This window comes from Phalacrocorax aristotelis, chromosome 3 (genome assembly GCF_949628215.1).
Source record: "Phalacrocorax aristotelis chromosome 3, bGulAri2.1, whole genome shotgun sequence".
Taxonomy (NCBI): Eukaryota; Metazoa; Chordata; class Aves; order Suliformes; family Phalacrocoracidae; genus Phalacrocorax; species Phalacrocorax aristotelis.
Window position 1 is genome coordinate 100690750 of NC_134278.1, and position 20802 is coordinate 100711551.

The 20802-nt window shown below is 45.9% G+C and overlaps 1 protein-coding gene across 1 annotated transcript; it reads right to left on the bottom strand.

The window, feature by feature from the left end:
* Positions 1–9373: 9373 nt before the first annotated feature.
* On the bottom strand, positions 9374–12281 carry LOC142055809 (left-right determination factor 2-like). The gene is made up of 4 exons (XM_075089886.1): positions 12000–12281; positions 11074–11308; positions 9993–10232; positions 9374–9713 (listed from the first exon to the last, which is right to left on the bottom strand). The coding sequence occupies exons 1-4, from the start codon at positions 12262–12264 to the stop codon at positions 9374–9376; spliced, it is 1080 nt and encodes a 359-aa protein (XP_074945987.1). The 5' UTR covers positions 12265–12281.
* Positions 12282–20802: the final 8521 nt, after the last annotated feature.

Consider the following 20802-nt stretch of genomic DNA (forward strand, 5'->3'; position numbering starts at 1 on the left):
AAGTAGTTTTGAATTGCAGGAAGTGGGATTCACATGCTAGGAAATCAGTTCACTCCTATAGTATTTAATGTCTCTGACATGAGCAGCTTGTATCTGATATTTCAGTCAGCTTTGCAATCTTATGATTTGTCAGAAGCTCTTTGGTTTATGCTTGGAAGTTTTGGATTGAGAGAGGGTGTTAAAGCTCAAGGATTTATTGTTGACAAACTCTACAGGCAAACTCTTAAAACAGTCGTGTTGGTGCAGCTGCTCCAAAATGCTGGTTAACCTGATGGTTTATCCTTCCCTCACGCACTGGACCTTCCCAGGCAGGCTTTGTTATAAAATGACGTGGGAAGGAAGGCTCGCTGCCCCGCCGGTCTCAGTGTGTCCCGGCGGCAGGTGTCGCTGCGGGCCTGGGCTGCCGAGCCCTGCCCCGCCAGCCTCTGCGGCCAGCCGGGAGGCAGTTCTGTGCCTCCGCTTAGATCCCGGTTTGTAGTAGACGGGGCTTGGCCCTCCTGAGGACAGGGGTGGGAATTGGGAAGTGCAGAATTTATTTCTAATGCAGCAGCTGATGTCTACGCAAATCAAAAACACTGCATGCGCTACAGTTTTACTACCCGCAGGATGGATTTGAGACTATTCACCTATTTGCAAGCATATTTGATGTGGTTAAATAAAGGTATCCTTTCAACTGAATATCCCCAACTTCTAAATTCACAAGATAAGCTTCGTTAGCATCCCAAGGAGTTATGAAAAGGATGGGCTGGCATTTGCAGTGATGGTAATTACACTATCGTACACAAACCCAGCACTTGTTTGACACGGTGTTCTGAAAACGTAAATCATGGCACTTGAGGGCTAAATTGTTAAAGCACATTTAATCTGTTCTCTGTTTACCTACCTATGGGATCCAAAAGTAATTTTGCAGCTTATCATTAGTATAATCTGGTTTTATATGATGAGCAGTGACTTAAATGCAGCAAATTATATAGTAGGTAAGAAGGTGTTTGGTGGCAGTAAAGCACTTGGCATGTCTGACATTTTAATCTATAAGGGGGTCTTGGAAAATGTAAAGAAAGATAAGGAGGGGAAGAGTAGTGAGACATTAAGACTCTGTAAATCACATCTCATGGGGGTTGTCACAGGGCAAATGGACCCTGGGTAGAAAGGAAGTGGTTTTGTTTACTGAATATGTTTCATTAGGAAACTGGAAGGGAGGGAGGTCACCTCAACGTAATGAAGTTATGCTGGGAATGTTACCCACCAGCGGCAGTCCCGCTTGGGTGGCAAGCCTTCGGTGTGCTTACTGCTACTCTCATAAAGGCACGGACACTGTTTGGGTCAGGAGAGCCTTCATCTACATGAACACCCTCGAGCTCCCCTGTAGTAAGGCAAGGACAGTGTGGGCCAAGAGAGAATAGGCCAGTTTAATGACATGTTTTGGCAACAGCTCTTGCCTAAGTTATTTTCCCTCACTAATTGCACCCTTGCTTCGGTTGTGCTGACGCAGCCATTTCTTAGCCTACCCCATGCGTCACCTATTTGCGTTTTGTTGTTGTTGTGTATTCCCTGTTAAACCAGATCAGTTCCCTGATGGGGCATACGATGTGGCTATAACAAATTTGTACCAGTGCAACCAAAGTAGCATTACAGAGGGCAGGGAATAAATGCTGGGTGGAGAAGGGGAACTGGAATATTTTAAACCAGCAGTAGTGCCAAACAACTTATTGATCAACTGTGTCTTCAGTAGTGCCAGAATTAAAAGAAATACCCTACATTGGTATTAGAGCACAAGAGCTAATGTGTCACTTGAAACAGCTCCATGCTTAGACACATTTATTTGGGAATTGTTTAACTCCTGCAGAGCTAAGCAGGAGCACGGGATTGCTCTGGGATACGTCCACATAACAGGTCATCCTCGAGCAACACTGTCTGGAGAGCTGTTCAGGCACTCGTGGGCAAGGCTAGACTTCCATGTGTCCATAGGGCGTCCTTCAGAAAACATCCGGACAACAAACAGGACTCAGACTCATCCTTCAACGAAACAGAAAGAAGCAGGCAAAGTGCTTGAAGCTTTCTTAAGAATTTGGGTAAGAAAAGAAAGAAGTCAACAAATACCAGTTTAAAAAACAAAACAAAACAAAAAACAACTTTAAACAAACTATTTCAATATAGTACGGGCCATTTCCATAGGACAGTGTGGCCTCAGAATAGGGGTGATCTTTCTAGTCCAGGGCCAGAGGATAATGCAGAGTTTGCAGTACCTGCCTGTATCTATCTTTTTCCAAGGATTAATGCAGCTTTGGATTTCAACAGTGTTTCTGGTTGTAAATGCACCGAAACTGTGAAAATCTTCCCAGAGAAAAGTTTCATGCTCCTGTGCAAACACTTCCCCAACAAGCAAGTGGTGTGACCTACAGAATTCTTCTGAAGTGTCATTTTAAATACATTTATTTCAAACATCTAGAAGATCTAGTGCACTGCCTCATGTTTCTCTTGCATTTCAGAGTTACTGACTGAAAAAAATTAATTGGCCAAAATGGTGGCACAAACCTGAGGGAGGGCTTTTCCTCACCTCTTACAGATCCATCTATACCCAGGAAAGAAATATAAGTACAGATACACAAAAAATAGCATGGAACAGGGCTGGTCATTACTCAAGAAAAACATTCAAATTTGGTAAGAAATTGCTTCTGGCTGGCAAGTTCAAAATTAGAGCATACTGCTTCCTTCTGTGCTGCTTTCTAATAAGCCTTTGGTCTGCTGATTGCTCAGTGCCAAAAAGCAATACTCGGGACCATCCAACATCACCAAACGGGAACATTCATAGCTAAACTGGAATTTTTTATTTTTTTTTTTTTGGCTTATTTCTGTGGCACAAAGGACCAGAAAGTTGCTGTTGTTCAGTGAAAATTTATATTTTCATTCCAGCCCAGAAGAAAAAACTTCAGAGAAATCAAATATCACAAAACCCCACCTGGCTTGGCTTACCGGTGTGTTTGATTTCCACTAATGACTTCCATCTCGGGATCTCCCCACAGTGTAAGAAGTACTCAAGAGTTCATATTCACGAGCATACTGTAAGATTAGGACTCATTACTTGTTTTCTAAACTAAGCTACAGAGAAATAACTTGTGGATGTTTAGAAAGCTCATCACCAGCAGACACAGCAACAGCCTTCAGCCAGAAGGCTTCTTTCCCGTTTTCCTTGCCTGGCAGTCCTCTGCAGCATGGACAGATAAATTACTTGCTAAAAAGCCACTAAAGTGTTTTGACCGAAACAGCACTTCACTTGCGTATGATGGAATTTCTTCCTCTGCTTTTCTGAATCTGACAGCTTCTCCTCTTGCTACTGTAGGTGGCACTGAGCTAACGGCAGAAGGTGCATCTAGTTTCAGCAGCGCTGATGAAACCCTCAGCTCTTACAACAAAATACCTGACCGGAGGCCCTGACTTTGCCGCATGGTGCACATGCATACGGTGCTGCTGCAGAGTGGGGGTATTAGGTCACCTTTACGTCATTCTGTCTATTCCAGAAACAGCCAAAATTAATCATTTCGGTCCACCTGAAATTAATTCTTATCCAAGATTTTGCTTTCTGGAGAATGTTGACATTTTAAAGTTTTGTTTGTAGTGATGTCTATGTCTATTCTCAGGAAGATGCTGCTTTTAAATCTTAAAGCTTCCTCCAAAACATTTAACTGGCAATGTTAAAGGCTTCACCCTAGCTAGTTAACACAGCCACCTCAGCTGGCTTGTGTTACAGCTGAGCGATTAGGGTGGCTTTGCAAATTAACATACCTAATGGCACCTGAAGGTAGGGAAGTGACAACTGCTTTGGCCTCCTCCAGCTGTTCAGGAGGGGCTGGGCAGGCACTGGTGCCCTCCAGCACTGCTAGCGGCTGGGCAGTGGCTGGATGATCCAGGATGGTTAGTCTGGATTTAGACCCAGCAGCTGTGCCTTCTTGGGAAGAATCGTGGTGGCCTGAGTGCATGTGCTACATGTCCTGCTTTTCCCCACTGTGATCGCTGTGTGTCTTGATGCACAAGGAATCAGGAATTTGCACAAAACTTGGAGCACAAAAAGGAGCAAGAAGCTCTTGAAAGACCTACCTGGGATGTGTGGAAAGAGCAGCAGCGTTTATAAGGAGCCAGCCAGCTTGTGAAACATCTGCTGGAAATATTACACATCTGAGTGAAAACATGATGTCTGGTGGTTATAGATGGCACCTTGTGGCCTCTGTGATATTGTATCCAGCATAGGGTAACTAGCTGAGGCCTCCTAAGTGTGACAGAGTTACTGATGTCTGGGCTGGAAGTTGACAGTCATCTGTGAAGCAGCAACTCTGAACTGATTGCATTCATTTTCAGCAAACAGAAAACAAACTTTTATAGGGGATACAGGTACGTGGACTTTCAAAGGAGCAGATTTATCATCACTAAGAAAATTAGAGGAAGGAAAAATATAAACAGAAAAACACAAACGTTAGGGGTACCTTTAAAAATAAAATACTAAATAGCTTAAAAAAAAACCCCAAACCCCTGATTCAGCAATTGTCAAAAAGGATACTGAGAGCTGTGGACTGACGACATGGCTTTCCAGTGCCCAGTATCCCCAGATAACTTCTTATTTCCTGCCATGGTTAAAAACTGTTTCTCGGCCGTTCTATGTCTGCTGGTTTAGCAGTAGGGAATCCCAGCACTCAGCAGCTCTGGAGTGCCCTTGTGCCCCTGGAGCAGAAGGCAGCAGTTGTCAATAGCTTTTTATTCTGCTTTATTCTGAAACCTGCTGAGGTTGTGCAGGGTGCTCTTCTGCACCTGCTCCAGGAATGGACAGAGGAGTTCAGGTCCCAGCTGCAAATCCAGCACTTTGCACAGGAGCTAATGTCACATTTACAGTAATGGCAAAAACTAGGAGATGTTGAGACTGTTAAGAGGCTCCTCTAAAAATACCAAAGTCCTGCAGGATCTCTGCGTCCGTCCTTCTGTTTGTCCTGGGTTCGCCTTTCCCAGACTCCAGCTGTTCCCAGCCAAAGCCAAGGAGCTCCTCTGATTATCACCTTTGCTGGGATGTGGATTGGGCATCTGACTTTCCACCCTCACCAGCAATTAGAAGGCTGCCCTGAAAGGCAAAGTGTCAGACACTCTTGGTAGGAGTTTGTGAAATGCAAAGGGGAAAAAAAACAGAGAGGGAGAGGAAATAAAGTCTCGACAGCAGGGTACAGCTGCACCTTCTCATAGATTTTGAAAGAAAATGGGAGAGCAGCCTTCATTCAAATGAAACTGTAGAAGGATCAATGTAACTCAGCTAGCAATGGCATTTAACGTGGCTTGAAACTTTTGTTATCTCTCCTAAAATGTAATGGTAACGGAGAGGGGAAGTGCTGCTGTCCTGCCCAAGCCTCTCTCATGAGAAAAGCTTTTGTGAGACCAATAGATTTCCCCATGTCCAGCTCCACCAAATATTGCAGGACCTCACGGATCATCTTGCAAGCCGTTCCATGAAGGCAGGTCAGAGCTCATGCTTGCAATAAGCTTTAACTCAGACAGACACACTGCCACTGCTAACGCTTACACGAGAGCTTAACTTCAAGTGTGGGACTAACAGGGCTGTTGAAGCCCTTAATGTGAACTGCACACACCTTCTTCTCCTTGAGCACTACTCAGGTGCTCTGTGCTGTCACTAGTGCAGGAGGATGCCCAACGTTTTAACCCTGGTTTTGCCTTAAAACACCTTTACATTCTTCTGAAATAATTTCTGCTTACATGTCGTTCATTACGCCACTGCACCGCTCTTCCTTTTTTTTTTTAACAGCACAGCATAAATGTTAATTCTGAACGATGCTGCTGCCAGGTACGTAAGATGTTCCGTTTTTCCTCAGAGACTGTGGTGCTGCTCAGATGGAAAGGATAACATGACAGCCTGACAGCTTTTGTATGCATTACAAGTTGTAGCAATATAAAAGCAGCAAGGTAGCACACAGACGGTATCACAGCAAATGCAGCCCGGATTGAAGATGACAAGCCGGGAGATAATTTCCCGCAGCACAGGCTGATGTCTGAAAAAGCCCCAGGTGTGGCAGTATTTCATCCACAGCCTTCTGCCTAGAAGTTTGCACTGTAGAAATCTCTGGAGCCTTCCCCACATCAGTCCAACCTCTGAGCCTGCTGCATTTTCACTGCAAAGCCAGCTGGAGTTTGAGGAGCAATGTCCTGCCTCCCCAAAAGCAGGGATTTTCAATCAAACGTGGGTTAAAACCTAGCCACAGTATCCATCATACTGAGACAATAGCACAACTCGTTAATTTTTAATTAAGAAGCTTGATTTTTTAGCCGCTTTAACAGGTGACGGTGATGCTGTGCAGAGTCAGGGTAGGGAGGGTCTGGGCAATACCAGGAGTCTGCAGGAGGCCCCATGTGCGGTGGCTGGGAAGGGACGGACGGGGCTACAGATTGTGGGCACAAAGAGATGGAGACGTGAGCTGCCAGACATGGTGTTAGTGCTAGTCGTGTTAGTGCTGCCCAGCCTGGTGCATAGCCACCCAGGCTCTCTGCACTTACAGCCTTCTGTAAGTCACCTCTTCCCCAGGCCTCCGCCCTGTGCTCACGGCCCTGGATGGCAGGCACCACGCACTGGGCTTGAGGGCTGTGAACACAGAGGGGCTGTGGGAGTGAGGAGGGAGGGACATGCCATGGTATCTGTGCGGCTCCCCTAACAATAAATAAGTGTCCATGCTGGCGGCAGGATTGCTTGATTGCTCACAGATTTGTGCCCTGTCCCTGCACTGCAATGCCCACAGTTGTCCCCACGGTAACATCGGGTCTCCCCAGCCACTGCCTTCCCCCTCCCCAACTCCCCCAGCTGTCACACACATGCACACAGACCCACCGCTCGATGTTATGTACCTCGTGTCCACAGGATACCAGAGCAAAAGGAGCTGAATGCAAAGCAAGGGGAGCTGGACAAAGTGCAGGATCCTGATGGAAGGTAGCAGAAGAGAGCTCAGACCTTGTCCGCCCCACTGGTCCCAGCCCTGCATCCCTGCTGTGGTGTTCTGCTCCCCACTTCTCACAGCAGCCTGGCCCCGATTTCTCCCAGGCCTGGGGGGTGATGTCTGGAGTCCAAGTGCTGGAGGCTGGAGGGAAGCCAGGGGTAATGATCTTCATTCTCTGGCAGGAACCAGTTCAAACACTTTCTTCCCCAGGATTGTGTGGATAAATTATCCGCTTTGTTCTTCACAGGGATTGCTGAGCTCATGGCCTTCAGGCTATGCCCTGCCCCGAGCTGGGGTGGAGAGGAACTGGGGCTGAATGATAACGCCATTAAGATAGATGCTACATAGTCATGAGAAGGAAATGGCCAGAGATTGGGCGGCTCATCCAGTTCTCATTCCAGTAACCCACGGTGCCGTAGCCCAGCGCTGGTGACAGGTAAGTCTGTGCTTCTGCTGTTTTTTCTCTCCTTAATGGTCTTCTTTTGCCACAGGCGTTTACACAAGTGAAAGGTGCCAGCCTACCCAGGGGCCAAGGTGACAGGCAGGGATGCCTCAGACCTGGGGTCCTGCAGGGTAGCAGGGACATTTGACATCTCAGCCTTCCTGGTGAATGACCCAAACCCACCACAGAGTCCAATGGGTCCCACTTTTCACCTGGTCCATGGCCCATGGCCACCATGTCTAGCCAGACAAACTCACTTCAGAGTCCTCCCACCACAGTGGGTTCAGCCAGAGCCTTGGGGACCATGTCCCACAGAGATGGACAGCAGCAACCACTTCACCCCCAGAGCAACCAGTATCTCAGTAGGTTTTGAACCAAGGAGTCTGACGTGAAGTGCGGAAATCATTATAATTGGTGACACCCAGACCAACAGTTCAGCAAAGCTCAAAAAGGGATTAAACCACATTATCACTGCATTTCTCCAGGGGATATGTCGGTCAGATGTCCACAAGGAAGGGTCAGGGTTAAAAGACTTCACCTGGGAAGGGAGGGGGCGGGAGGCAGCTCATCTTTTTCTGCACCACAGCTCCAGCTGGTTGCCTGCAGTTTCTGGTATTGCAGTGCTGCAGCTCACACGGAGAGCATCACCTCTTGCCTGTCAGATATGTTGCTAGGTTTTTTCTTTAAGAAAGTGTTGGCTTAAATTCTGCAGCTGCTGCAGGAGAAGTGCTGGCAGTGTGGGCTCTGCTCCGCTTGCCGAGTGAGCCCAGCCTCAGTCCCTGCCTGAGTATATAAGCTTTACCAGAAGCAGGTAGGATCACACAGGTAACAGAAAAGCTGTTACTGTGTTTATGTTTATAGGAGCTGGGCACTGGGGTATATTCAGAAATATGACAGGTTTTTTTCCCTCCAATTTAAACCTAAGAATAAATATAAGCAAACACATGGCTACTTTAACAATTATATTTTATTCTATTGTTTCTTTGAGTTTGAAAGCACACAAAACTTGGAAAATATCCCTAAATTGAAATAACTGTAATACACCAGAAAAATAAGGGCCTGATTCTACAAACTCACTCATGCGAGCAAACTTAAGTCCTAATGTTCTCATTGACTTCAGGACTTCTGCCTAAAACTGTGCTAAGCCCATGGTGCGGGGGTCAAAAATATAATCCTTTGAGTTCCAGACAATATTTTATGTACATGTATATATATGTATATAGGCATACGATACATATGCACATATATATGTTCCTTTGAGCTCTAAACAATAATTTATGTACATATATGTATGTATGTAGACAATATGTATATACCCAATATGTAGGTAGACAATACATACATATATTCATATACTATATATATGTACACATGTGTATGTGTGTATACAGCATATACATGTAAGTGCTTCTGCTCTACAGTTCACCATAAACGTGACTTGGACAGACGAGGGCAAAATCTTATGAAACGTCATGAGTCTAAGACTGAAAAGCTGAACCCCCCACGTGTTACTTCATCACCCGGCGATGATCACTCCTCCTTTGCCTGTAGCTGTTTGCAGTACTCCTGGGGCGGGGACTAAAATAAATTGGATGCAGCTCTACTGAATTCAGTGAAATCTGGATAGCATCAAGGGGGCCTCAAGAAGCGTTAGGCTCCATAGGCACCCCTCACATAGCTATGTGTGAAGACAGATGCTCTTCTGAGCCCACCTATATGGACAGTGCCTTTAGGTGCACCCTCTCTGCGGGGTAGTGGGGTGCGTGGGAAAGCTGTAGTCCCAGCTGCTGCTGACCCTTGCAGGCGGGTATCTGGGGGTCCCCCTAGACTTTTATTGCCGGTACCAGGGCAGGGTACCGGGGTGGCTTTGGGCAGGGCTGTGGCAAATCAGGGGACCAGATGACATCCCACTTTCCCTGTGAGAGCCGTGGGTCCCCAGCTGGCCGCCCGCCTCTCACACCAGTGCCATGCCATCTGTAACGCAGCTGCACTTCTCAACGATCATGTTGGGAAACTCGGCTGCTTCGATCTCCGTGCGGTTGCCCCTCTTGACAAGGTATATCATGGGGAGCGGGGAGGTCTCTGCCACGGCGCAGGAGCGCTCCCCATAGCCGAAGCGCCACAGTGAGCTGGGAGGCTGCAGGCAGCCCCCCGAGCAGTGGTAAGCCTGGTACCCTGCTGGCTCAATGATCCAGTACTGCGTCCAGGCAAGCTCGCGGAAGTTGATGTAGTGTTTCTGCCGGCAGCAGGTGGACTTCCCCATCACCGCCTCCTCCTTGCAATCCCCAGGGCCCCTGTGTGTCAAGGGAGAAACAAGAACTGATGTCATAACTGAAAACCACACAGGCGGGCCCTGAGACATGAAACTTGGGCCACATTCAGGTTTTATTTGAATATTCAGGCAACAAATACAGGATGAGGAGAGGTCTGATTCAGCAGAACTTTCCAACTCCTCTATTCATAACTGTTTACTTGCGAGGGCAAGAGCTGCACACCTGGGTTGGCACACATGGTACAATGATTCAGGAGCAAAGTTACAGCGGAGGCAGTACAGACTTAGGTTTCATACATACCCATAGTCTTCCAAGTCGAGGGTGTAAAGCACCAGTTCAGGTTTGCCTAGGGCTTTATCCTTGGGGTCCTGAGAGGTGAAACGCACAGCTTTGGCCATTTCTGAGGCATGGCTGCCTACCCTTTCTCCTTCAATCCAGACCTCCAGGAACATTGGCTCCCGCCTCTTGTTTCGCAGCCAGTAATGCACAGCCTGCGTCACATCAAAGTTCTTCCATCCCGACTCGCGTATGGGAACCAGCCTGTGCAACAGGGGCTCAGCATTAGAGAAGAGCCTGTCAGATAAAGCCTAGGCTCACAGTGCTGTTACTGCAGCAGAATAATTTGCTTCCTGGAGATTATCACATGCCTTGATTACATGACAATTTTTGCTGAGTGCTCTGGGGAAGCACCTATGGCAATTAACTCATACCTCAAAAAGAAGCATGCAGATCTAGCAGACCCTGAAGAGCTAAATAAAACCCTTTGTGCATGTTCATGTCGAAGTATTCATTCATGCTCATGTAGAAATATGGCAGTGCAGGATTATATGCAGCCTCAGTATTAGTGACAACAGCCTGGTAAACATCACTACTCCCACCTGCTCCTGTCCTAGCTGTATTAGGGCCATAAGTTTCTACACACCCAGAAAATTGTTTTGATGTCTAATTCTGCCTTCAAGGGTTGTAAAACTTCCACAGAGCTCAAGGCTACAGAATCAGATGCTTTTTTTTGGATAATTTACTTATTTAAACCAGCTAATGAAATGGCCAATGGAACAAATACCAGCAGCCAGTAACCCATGTGTGTTAGAGAGCGAAAGAGAAGTGAGCCAGGTGAAGGTTTTTAGAGGGGAAGACCTAGCAGTACATGGCATCGTTTGACACAGAAATAGATTATTTCAGTGAATCATCCTATACTGCAGTCTTAACCTAATATCTGCTCTTACGAACTCATTCTGGGTTTAAAGACTATGGAGCCTGATTCTACAGATGTAACCCCATCAGACTGACCGGAGGCACAAACACCTGACAACCGAACCCAGCCCAGGGGACCCATACCCCGTAGCTAGAGTCTTGCCTTCAGGAGAGGTCCTTTTCTTACCGGGAGTCTACCAGGGAGGTCCTGTTGGTACCATCATGCTGCCGTTGCACCCAGTACACACTGACTCTGGCATTGGAGACAGGCCTGTGAGACTGCTTGGCAGGCAAGTTTGCTCTGTCCAGAGGCTTTTTGAAGAGTTTCAGTTCAGCCATTGTCACTTCGCTGTTTTTAGGTATTCTGCCCTCCATGTCGAACATCAGGTTCTGGCGTGTGGTGGTGTCAGAGTAGAGGACTTCTTCTGCCACGCCTGTGCATGTTGGGAACAGAAAAGACAGCCTGCCATTGCCATCCTGGTGAGCAAAACCCACCCACTTTGTCTACAATTATCATCACAACACACACTTTTCATGCTCCCAAGATGAGCCCTTGTGGCAGAAACACCCACTAAACACACCTTTTCTAATGCATACTTGAATCAATGTCTTGCAAATGCCCTAATTATTCTTCTATGTCTGAGTGTCTGCAACCTGGAGGCAACAGAAAGAAATCTCCTATATTAGTTTCCCCCATATTGAGCAGACATCTCTCTGCCAGTGCTGGGCACCAAAGCAGGAAACTGTACCCTGCGTGCAATGAAAAAGTGAATTTACTTTTTTTTTTTTTTTACGTTGTTTTTCCACCTGCCCAAAATGTCATCTGTGTACCAAGGCTTTTCTCTTCCCTCAAGCTCCAGCAGCAGCCTGCCCTTTGCAAGGACTGTAGGACTCCCTCTCCAGGTGCAGGGAGTTACTAGTGCATGTTAATCTTAAAGATGCTGTTACATGCATCTCTTTGACCCAGCTCAGGTTTAAAGCCAGACCCAAGCCTCATTCCCCCGATGGGTTTGCCTCTGCCTGTCCTGTGGCCAGCCGGGCGAGCGTGGGCAGCTTCCCCTGGCAGCAGCACAGTGCTTTCTGAGTTCCCGACAGTGACACCAGAAACATTACCTGCGTTGCCAGGGATCCCCCTAAGGATGCCGGCCAGGCTTGGCAAAGCTCGGCGCTTTACTCTGTGGCGCTTCAGCATGGAGATGTATTTGTTCTTTATGTGGTCTGGGATAACCAGATCCACTAAGTCTCTGTTATGAAGTTTAGGGACCTCAGAGAGCCCCAGCTGCTTCAGCAACACCTCCTTGAAACCTTCCTGGGTAAACGCTTGGACCGTGATGACCAGGCAGAGCACGCAGAGCATCTCGGCAAACCTCGCATCCATCCTCCTCCGTCGGTGAAGCAGCCACCTGACTAGCAAAGATGAAGGGGGGATCTCCCTGGGGCTGCTCTCAGCAGCGATGTGGTGACAGGCTGCCTGAGCGGGACAGAGGTCCCCTGCACCAGGGTTTTATAGCCAGCCTCGTCCCACAAGCACAACAAATTCCACAAGTGGGGACGAAGCAGAGGACTTAAAAGGATCACTCCCCAGTCGGTAGACACATGCCAGTTTAACACCTTCATCTACTGCAAAGTTAATACAAGAAGGTTTAGGGGAGCTTCCAAATTCCTTCACGGGGGAGAAGCTTCCATCCTTTTTTAATTCCCTGTAAACTTTTGCCCAGAAAACCCCTGAGTGATCAGTGTCTTATGCTCAGCCTAGGTCAGGGAGGAAACACATCTGCAGAGTACATTGCTTTATGTACCACACCATATGATTCTTAAAGGAAGCGTCAGTCTTTACCGCAGGGGACTTGCTACCTAAACCAGCCAATATCAATCAGGAGAATAATGCTTTAGCTGGAAGTCCATCTTTATGACAAGCACTAAAAAATCATTTAAAATCTTTTTTTGGGTGGTAGGTACTGCTTTGATCTCTGAATATTTGTATCAAGCATATGAATCAGGGCAGTGAATCACAGCAGCTGAATGGTTTATGGCCTTTTACGCTACTTCTGAATCACAGAAGGTGGAAGATGTACAGGCCTGACATTTTAGAAAAATGTCCCATCACTCTTTATGGATTCCTGTGGGTTTCATAATACTTGTGCTTAAAAGAAGTCTTCATATGAAGGCAGATCACCTTTCAGTGAACATGAGAAACTACTCTGCTCTTCCATAACATGGATGAAGAATATTGGTATTTTGAACACTATTAACAACCACAATAGAGAGCTCTCTCCGGAGAGCAAAGCTGACCTGGAGGCTGGGGGTGGGATTGGATTTTTGCCTTGAAGTCAACCTTTAAATTTGAAGCTCACATCCTTTGCTTCCCCTACCTTTACTGGCATAAGAGGCAGAAGTCTATTTTTTAAACCAATCCCAGGGGAAGGGAATTGAAAAATATAAAATGTGATCGATAAAACGTGTGAAGGAGCATGGCACTTGGGGCAGATTCTCATCCTCTCCAGCAGTAACATGCCTGAGCATACTACAAATGTCTTCAGCGTCAAAAGTTCTTTGGATTTTATATGTCTCTGTAAATTATTTAAAATTGGTCCAGCTTCATCCAATGTCCACTCTGAATGGTGTGCCCTCAGAAAAGTCTGGCTGGAAGACCTGATGCAATGAACTTGTACAAAAGCACCCTGTTGTGGTTCATCCCTCATTAAAACAAGTGTCAGCTGAGGCAGCCTGTTTTGTACGCAGAGGAAAGCAACAAAGCCGCCTGAAAGACCCTAACTAAACACTTCCGTTACTGCTCATTTTGTCTTTATAACCTTTTAAGAAACTTGTCTCCTTAAATATGATAAAGCCTCCATCAGATGTTAAAGGGGCACCTTATTTAGTTGAATTGCGTTTTAAGGCTAAAATGGAAACATATACTACAAACTAACAGTTTGTGCATGGCCCAAGGCAGTACAGTCTTTAATCTTTCCCCTTGTGTAGCATCTTTCTCTGAACGAATCAATATTTTCCGTTACATTAATTCCCAAGACACAAATAGCAGTGAAAAATACCCACTTCATTTGACTGCCTCAACTTCAACTCATGTTAAAAACTCCTGCTTTTGTGAATAAAAGGAGGGAAGGGGTTTTTTGCTGATCTTTGTGAACATCTCAGCCCCTCAGGAAGGCCCCTTACACCTGGCTGTTCCCTCCCGACTGCCTCCGCAGCTAAATGGCACCTGATTCTCATGGGATGGGACAAATGGAGTCACAGCATGAACCGCTTTGGAGCCTTGGGTTGCAAACTGCACCTAAGCAGTGTTCAGGTGGCTTACAAAGTTTCCTTCAGGTATGCTTTATAACTGTTGGCTAACTCAGTTCCAGCAGTGAATTGTTATGTTTATGTAGCGACAGTTACCTGAATAAACCTGCAGTTCATGGATTTGTAGTGGTCTCTCTTTCATGACAGAAGACCTGATCCTGTAAACCTTTATCCACCCAGCTAGTGTTTGCTCTGGAGAGTGGTCCTACTGTGTCACGAGGGCTCTTCAAAAAACCATGATAGCATGAAATGAAAATGCCTGATTGCTCCAGCAGCACCCAGCTTTCCTGGATCTGGATGTGATTTCTTTTGTGGCTGACGTCTAATCTATCAGGATTCTTCACTGTCCAATGTGTATTGGAGGGTGATTTATGGACTTCACACATAAAATAAAATTATTAACCAAACACAGTTGAAGCTCAGCTAAGAAGAAAACAGAGGATGTGGATTGTAGGCTTTTCACAAGAGAGTGATTATCTGGTCCAATTGGAGGATTTGTCATTCCCCTTTTGTCATGCAAACAAGAAAAAGTCAGGAATTTTAGAATAGCTCTTTTTGTGCAATGTGTATTAGAACCTGCATGGCACATTCAAAATGTCAAACAGAGGATTTAAAGAGGCTGCAAGGGATGAAGTATGAGCAACTCACAGTTTTAATAAAAGCCAGTACTCAGTGAAGAGAGAATCTCTGTATTTAAGCTTTTAATTTAGTTACAAACAGTTCTCTAAGACATTTGCTGGGCATATCTATGCAATGATTTTTGGTAAATAAATCCAATGGGTTCAAAGAGAAAGTGTGAAAGGCTTAGCCTAATTATGTAGCTATTATCCTGGGAAACAAGAATGTTTCAAATGTATTTGCAATGTGTCACTAAGGATCTGACTATTTAATTTTTCAAGATTTGAATTTCCATGGCCATAATTATTTTGTATTACAATTGGGCCCATAATAGAACAGCCTTTGCTTGATGTGTGCCCCAAGAAATGCCCTGATTTGTGCAACAGGTTTATCATCCAGAGATGGGAGCATATCCCTATGTAGATTTCGTTCTGTTTTTCCCCAAAGTCAGGGTCTTTTGAATCTAGGAGTGTGGAATTAGAACCAACAGTGGTTAGGATGTGGGCATAAACTTGCCAAGTTAAAAAAGAATTTGAGTAGAAGTTCTGTTTCATATTCTTTTTCAGTCTTAAGCACACCAAGTTTTACATAGCTAACAAAACACCACAGAATAGGCTGGTCATATGAGGTGCTGGGTTAGAGGTTTCAAAAGTGGAAGTGAACTGCAGGCTATGCATGAAGGCATGCCCTTCTCACACTGCCTCAGCAACACACCAACAGTCACCAGCCAGTGCTTCAAACTTAATATTTCCACCAGCATTTTAAACCCAGGCTGCATACCTTTAAGCAGGATTTCACAAGTATCTTTGGCTTCCTTCTTGACTTGCACAGTCTGCACTGGTGGTGTGGCCCCTGTTCCTCTTCAGGGACCAGCCCCATGTCAGACAAGTCCAGACAGCGAGCGTGGAGCTCACCAAGCACTGCCGTTGGCAGCAGACAGCAGCTTGATTTCACTCAGTCTGGGTTTATGCCTCATTTCTAAATAGTGACTGAGGCAAAAAGCATTTCCATTTCCCATCTCTCAAGCTGCGCAGCACCTTCAGCGCAGGATGAGAGTGAGGTGTCTCTGAGAGCAGGACAGCATTTGCTGGGCTTGTGGCTTAGCCTGCCCTTGGTGCAAGCACAGCTGGGGGTGCAACACAGCGCAACACTGATCCCCCCACCGGGGAGGCAGCCCTCTATGTTGGTGTTATCACATTTGTTTGCCACTTTAGCTCCACAGACCACCAGCCACCAGCCTGGTCTAGAAATGCTCTGTACTGTACTGTATTTGTTCCTTGAAAATGGCATATGCCTGCTGAAAGATTCTGGGGAACTATCTTGCCAGGGCAGTGGCTTTCCATCCTCCTCTACCTCTAGAGACAGCTACTCTTTCATTAGGGCATGAGTAGCTTGCTCAGTGTACAGAGCCAGAATAACAGCACCCAGGACTCCTGTGGGGCTGGTATAGCTCACTGGAGTTTGCATGTGCGTTCCCCATGGCCTCAGCCTGCTCTGCAAGAATTTGGCATGGAAAAGTTTAATAAGATATGGCCTGATAACATAAGACATCCAGGTTTTATCTGGCTCACAGGGCCAGACTGAAAAGAGCAGAGCCACTCACTGCTGGTTCTGATTTGTTCCAAGAATTTGTCCATGTTAATTTTTTGTGCCAAAAGGCTTTATGCTCAGCCAGGTATTGCTTGAGTTACCTATCCTTACATGTGCATTTCATTGCATCCCCCCCAGTGAGCATAAAATAACAAAATGGACTTTACATCCATGTTGTGAACTTTGGCTGATACAACTCTGGGAAGTATAACTTTATGTCCCGTGTCTGAGCTGAACCACATTTATTTTGTCCTGATAGCACACAGATGTCAAACCAAAGACACTGCAACCACAGCCTCAGTCCCTTAGGTTTACTCTGCATGCCAGCTAAGAAGCCAGTTTCAGGAGCAAGTTTTGTGGTGCAAATGATCATCTGCTTGAGCTATACAGAAATTATCCAATTCATTTAATCTAGGCAAGGACATGAGTCTGCTTTTCCTTATCTCCAGTCTAGGCCAGATTGAACCAGCCATCTCCAATGGAAATTTCTTACAGATCACATGTCCTGTTGGTTTCCTGTCACAAATGCTGGTAGTGAAGCAATGGGGATAATACTTCCTTATGCATTTATCCCACAATGTATCCAGTACAGTAAAAACCCCATTTTATTTGAGAGAGATATTGCAAACCTGGTTTGATCTTGAGCTCAGTTCACGTAACTTTTGGTGCTGTGTATCTTAGATTGCATTGACTTAAGCACGCCTTCCATAGGCAGGCTTCTGCTTTTACTCATGGGCATGTTTTGGTCAAATGGCCCAGACAAAAGGCTGCCTGTTTGAAGAGGAATGGATAAAATGTCCAAAGCCCCACCATCTCCTTGGTCAGCTGATGTCAGCTGGCTTGCTTGCAGGGTTTGTGTTGGCAGCATTTGCAAAGTGCCAGTGTTCTGGGAGAAGAGAGATCTCCAAGATATTTTCTTTTTACAGAAAAGCAAACACAACTGTTTAAATACAGCTTTTTCTGTCCCCTCAGCAGCCTCCTCCCCACCACCCTCGTCTGTGCCTTGTTTGTAGCTGGGGAAGCAGGATTTATTAACACTCAGATGGCTACAAAAAAGGCTGATAGCAAAAATGCTGACAGTTAGCAAATGCTGTTGAATCAGATAAATAAGCATACAGCCCTAAATTGCTTGTTTTACACCACAGTCCACTTCATTAAGGAATGTCCCCATTACTGAGAAATAGATGTGTTTTGTAAGGCCACCACTTAATTTTCTAGTTAAAAATGCTTCTTTTTTTTTTTCTCTTTGCAGCTGTGTGTTTACACTGTAAAAGTTTATCAGCTTTTTTTAAGAGTATGTTTTTCCTGCTTTAGTGATGCAGGTGAGAGCCCAACTCCAGGCCAGACATGGCTGGTGAGGCACTGAGAGGATTCACAGGCTTTCCCTGCCCTTGGCGGTGCTAGCTACCAAGTTGGGCCTTAACCAATGTGCTCCAGCTAATGCTACCATCAGGGCTCAGTGTGCAATCCCCTCAGCTGCCTGTCCCAGAGCACGTCCATTGGCAGAAGGGAACCTGTGTGCGAGGGAGGTGTCAGGCACGCTGGAGGAAAATGCGGCAGCTGAAGGTTTTAACGCATATGGTACTATCAGGAGAGCTGGGCTCCATGTCAACACAGCTTTCAGGCCAAACAGCTCTATGGATTTCTGAAAGTTTGGTGCGTGTCCACCAATATGAGCCAGCAGCGTGCTCAGGTGGCAAGAAGGCCGACAACATCCTGGCTTTTATCAGAAATAGTGTGGCCAGCAGCAGTAGGGAAATGATCGTGCCCCTGTACTTGGCACTGGTGAGGCCGCACCTCAAATACTGTGTTCAGTTTGGGGCCTCTCAGCACAAGAAGGACATCAGGTTGCTCGAGTGTGTCCAGAGAAGGGCAACAAAGCTGGTGAAGGGTCTGGAGAAAAGTCTTATGAGGAGCAGCTGAGGGAAATGGGGTTGTTTAGTCTGGAGAAAAGGAGGCTGAGGGGAGACCTCATTGCTTTCTACGATCACCTGAAAGGAGGTTGTAGTGAGGTGGGTGTTGTTCTCTTCTCCCAAGCTACTAGTGATAGGACGAGAGGGAACAGCCTCAAGCTGCACCAGGGGAGGTTTAGATTGGGTATTAGGAAAAATTTCTTCACTGAAAGGGTTGTCAAAAGTTGGAACAGGCTGTGTGGGGGAGTGGTTGAGTCACCATCCCTGAAGGTATTTCAAAGACACGTAGATGTGGTGCCTGGGGACATGGTGTAGAGGTGGACTTGGCAGTGCTAGGTGAACAGTTGGACTCGATGATCTTAAAGGTCCTTTCCAACCAACAATTCTGTGTCCCATACCCTTACAAATTCTGTGCCAAGTTTGTGCATAAAGTGGCCTTCCAATAATTGAGAAATGCCCCCGTTTTCACATAATATTGGAATACAGAATGGTAGGGGTTGGAAGGGACCTCTGGAGATCATCTTGTCCAACCCCCATGCTTGAGGAGGGACACCTAGAGCAGGGGGCACAGGAATGCATCCAGGTGGGTTTTGAATGTCTCCAGGGAAGGAGACTCCACAACCTCCCTGGGCAGCCTGTTCCACTGCACCCTCACAGTAAAGTTTTTCCTCATATTCAGGTGGAACTTCCTGTGTTCCAACTTGTGCCCATTGCCCCTTGTCTTGCCATTGGGCACTACCAAAAAGAGTCTAGTCCCATCATCCTGACACCCACCCTTTAGATATTTATAAGTATTGATAAGATCCCCCCTCAGTCTTCTCTTCTCCAGGCTGAACAAACCCAGGTCTCTCAGCTTTTCCCAATAAGGGAGGTGCTCCAGTCCCCTGATCATCTTTGTAGCTCTCCACTGGACTGTCTCCAGTAGTTCCCTGTCCTTCTTAAACTGGGGGGGCCAAAACTGGACACAGTACTCCAAATGTGGTCTCACTAGGGCAGAGTAGAGCGGGAGGATAATCTCTCTCAACCTGCTGGCCACACCCCTTTTAATGCACCCCAGGATATTGTTGGCCTTCTTGGCCACAAGGGCACAGTGCTGGCTCATGGCCAGCCTGCTGTCCACCAACACTCCCAGGTCCTTCTCAACAGAGCTGCTTTCCAGTAGGTCAGCCCCCAACCTGTACTGGTACATGGGGCTGATCTTGCACTTGCTCTTTTTGAATTTTGCAATTTTGCTTTTTTTGAATTTTATAAGGTTTGAATTTTATAAGGTTTCCCTTGGCCCAGCTCTCCAGCCTATCCAGACCTCACAGACTTCTGGCAGCACAGCCTTCTGGCGTATCAGCCACTTCTCCCAGCTTCATATCATCAGCGAACTTGCTGAGGTTCCACTCGGAATACTATTCATGTTGAATCTGTGGCAGTGAGTAGCCTGGCTTAATTATGGATTGTATTTCCTCCAGTTAATTTTAACTATAATAACTTTTGCTTCACTGAACAGACTTTCCTCTTTTGCTAAGAAAAAGAAAAAACAAATAACTTTTTCCCAACTCAGATAGATAAAGAATAACACTATATTCTAGCAGCTGTAATTTATTTTTATTACCAGGAGAAGCTGCAAAAGCAGAAAGATTATGAACTACATGTTAATGAAAGTTGAATAATTTGCATTCCTAACTTTGCTGGAAGATTTTTTTTCTGCAGGCCAAAACTGAGATGAAAGGCCAAAGTGAGTGAGATCTAAAAGGAACCTCTTCTGCTAAGCATTGTGAGCTGTCATGCAAAATAGTAATTTGTTAGTGTAGTGCAAAAAAGAAAAAGGGCTGTTCCTTGCACAGAAAATTACAAAAACCAGTGCAATATTGTAGGAGACAAAATTAAGTCATAACATGCACAGAGATTGCAAGATAGAATCGATAAATATGTTAGACTTCTCTAATTTGGTACATCAGATGGAGTGTGGAGTAACTGCCCAAAGGCTCCCATTAGTCCTCACTAAGATATTTAAATTCAACTTGGGCAGTGCCTTAGCAAATATATTGATCAGAAAAAAGATAACTGCAACAGCAGGAAAACGAGCTAAACTACTTATATAGTTGTTTTCCATCTGTAACATCTGCTGCTAAAGTGACTTTGGGGCTACTGTGCATCAGTAGGTTTTACACCATGGAACCTGGATGTATTCAGTTTCAGAATAATTACTTGCACATGGGTTTTTTTCCTTGATGTTAACAGCCATGATCAAAAGGATGATGAAGCAGAATTCTGAATGGGTCCAGCAACACCACCAGACCTGCCTGCCTGAGCTCTGGGTGAGCTGGGCTGGTACTGGGGAAGGATGTCTGAGAAGCTTCCAGGGCGTGCGGGAGATTCAAGAGGTACAAAACAATCTTCTTGGAAATGATGATCTGCATCAGACTATAATCCCTCATCCCGATGCTTAACATTCATTCTTTTTAAACAGAAAGAGCCACGCCGAACTGGCTGTAAATGTT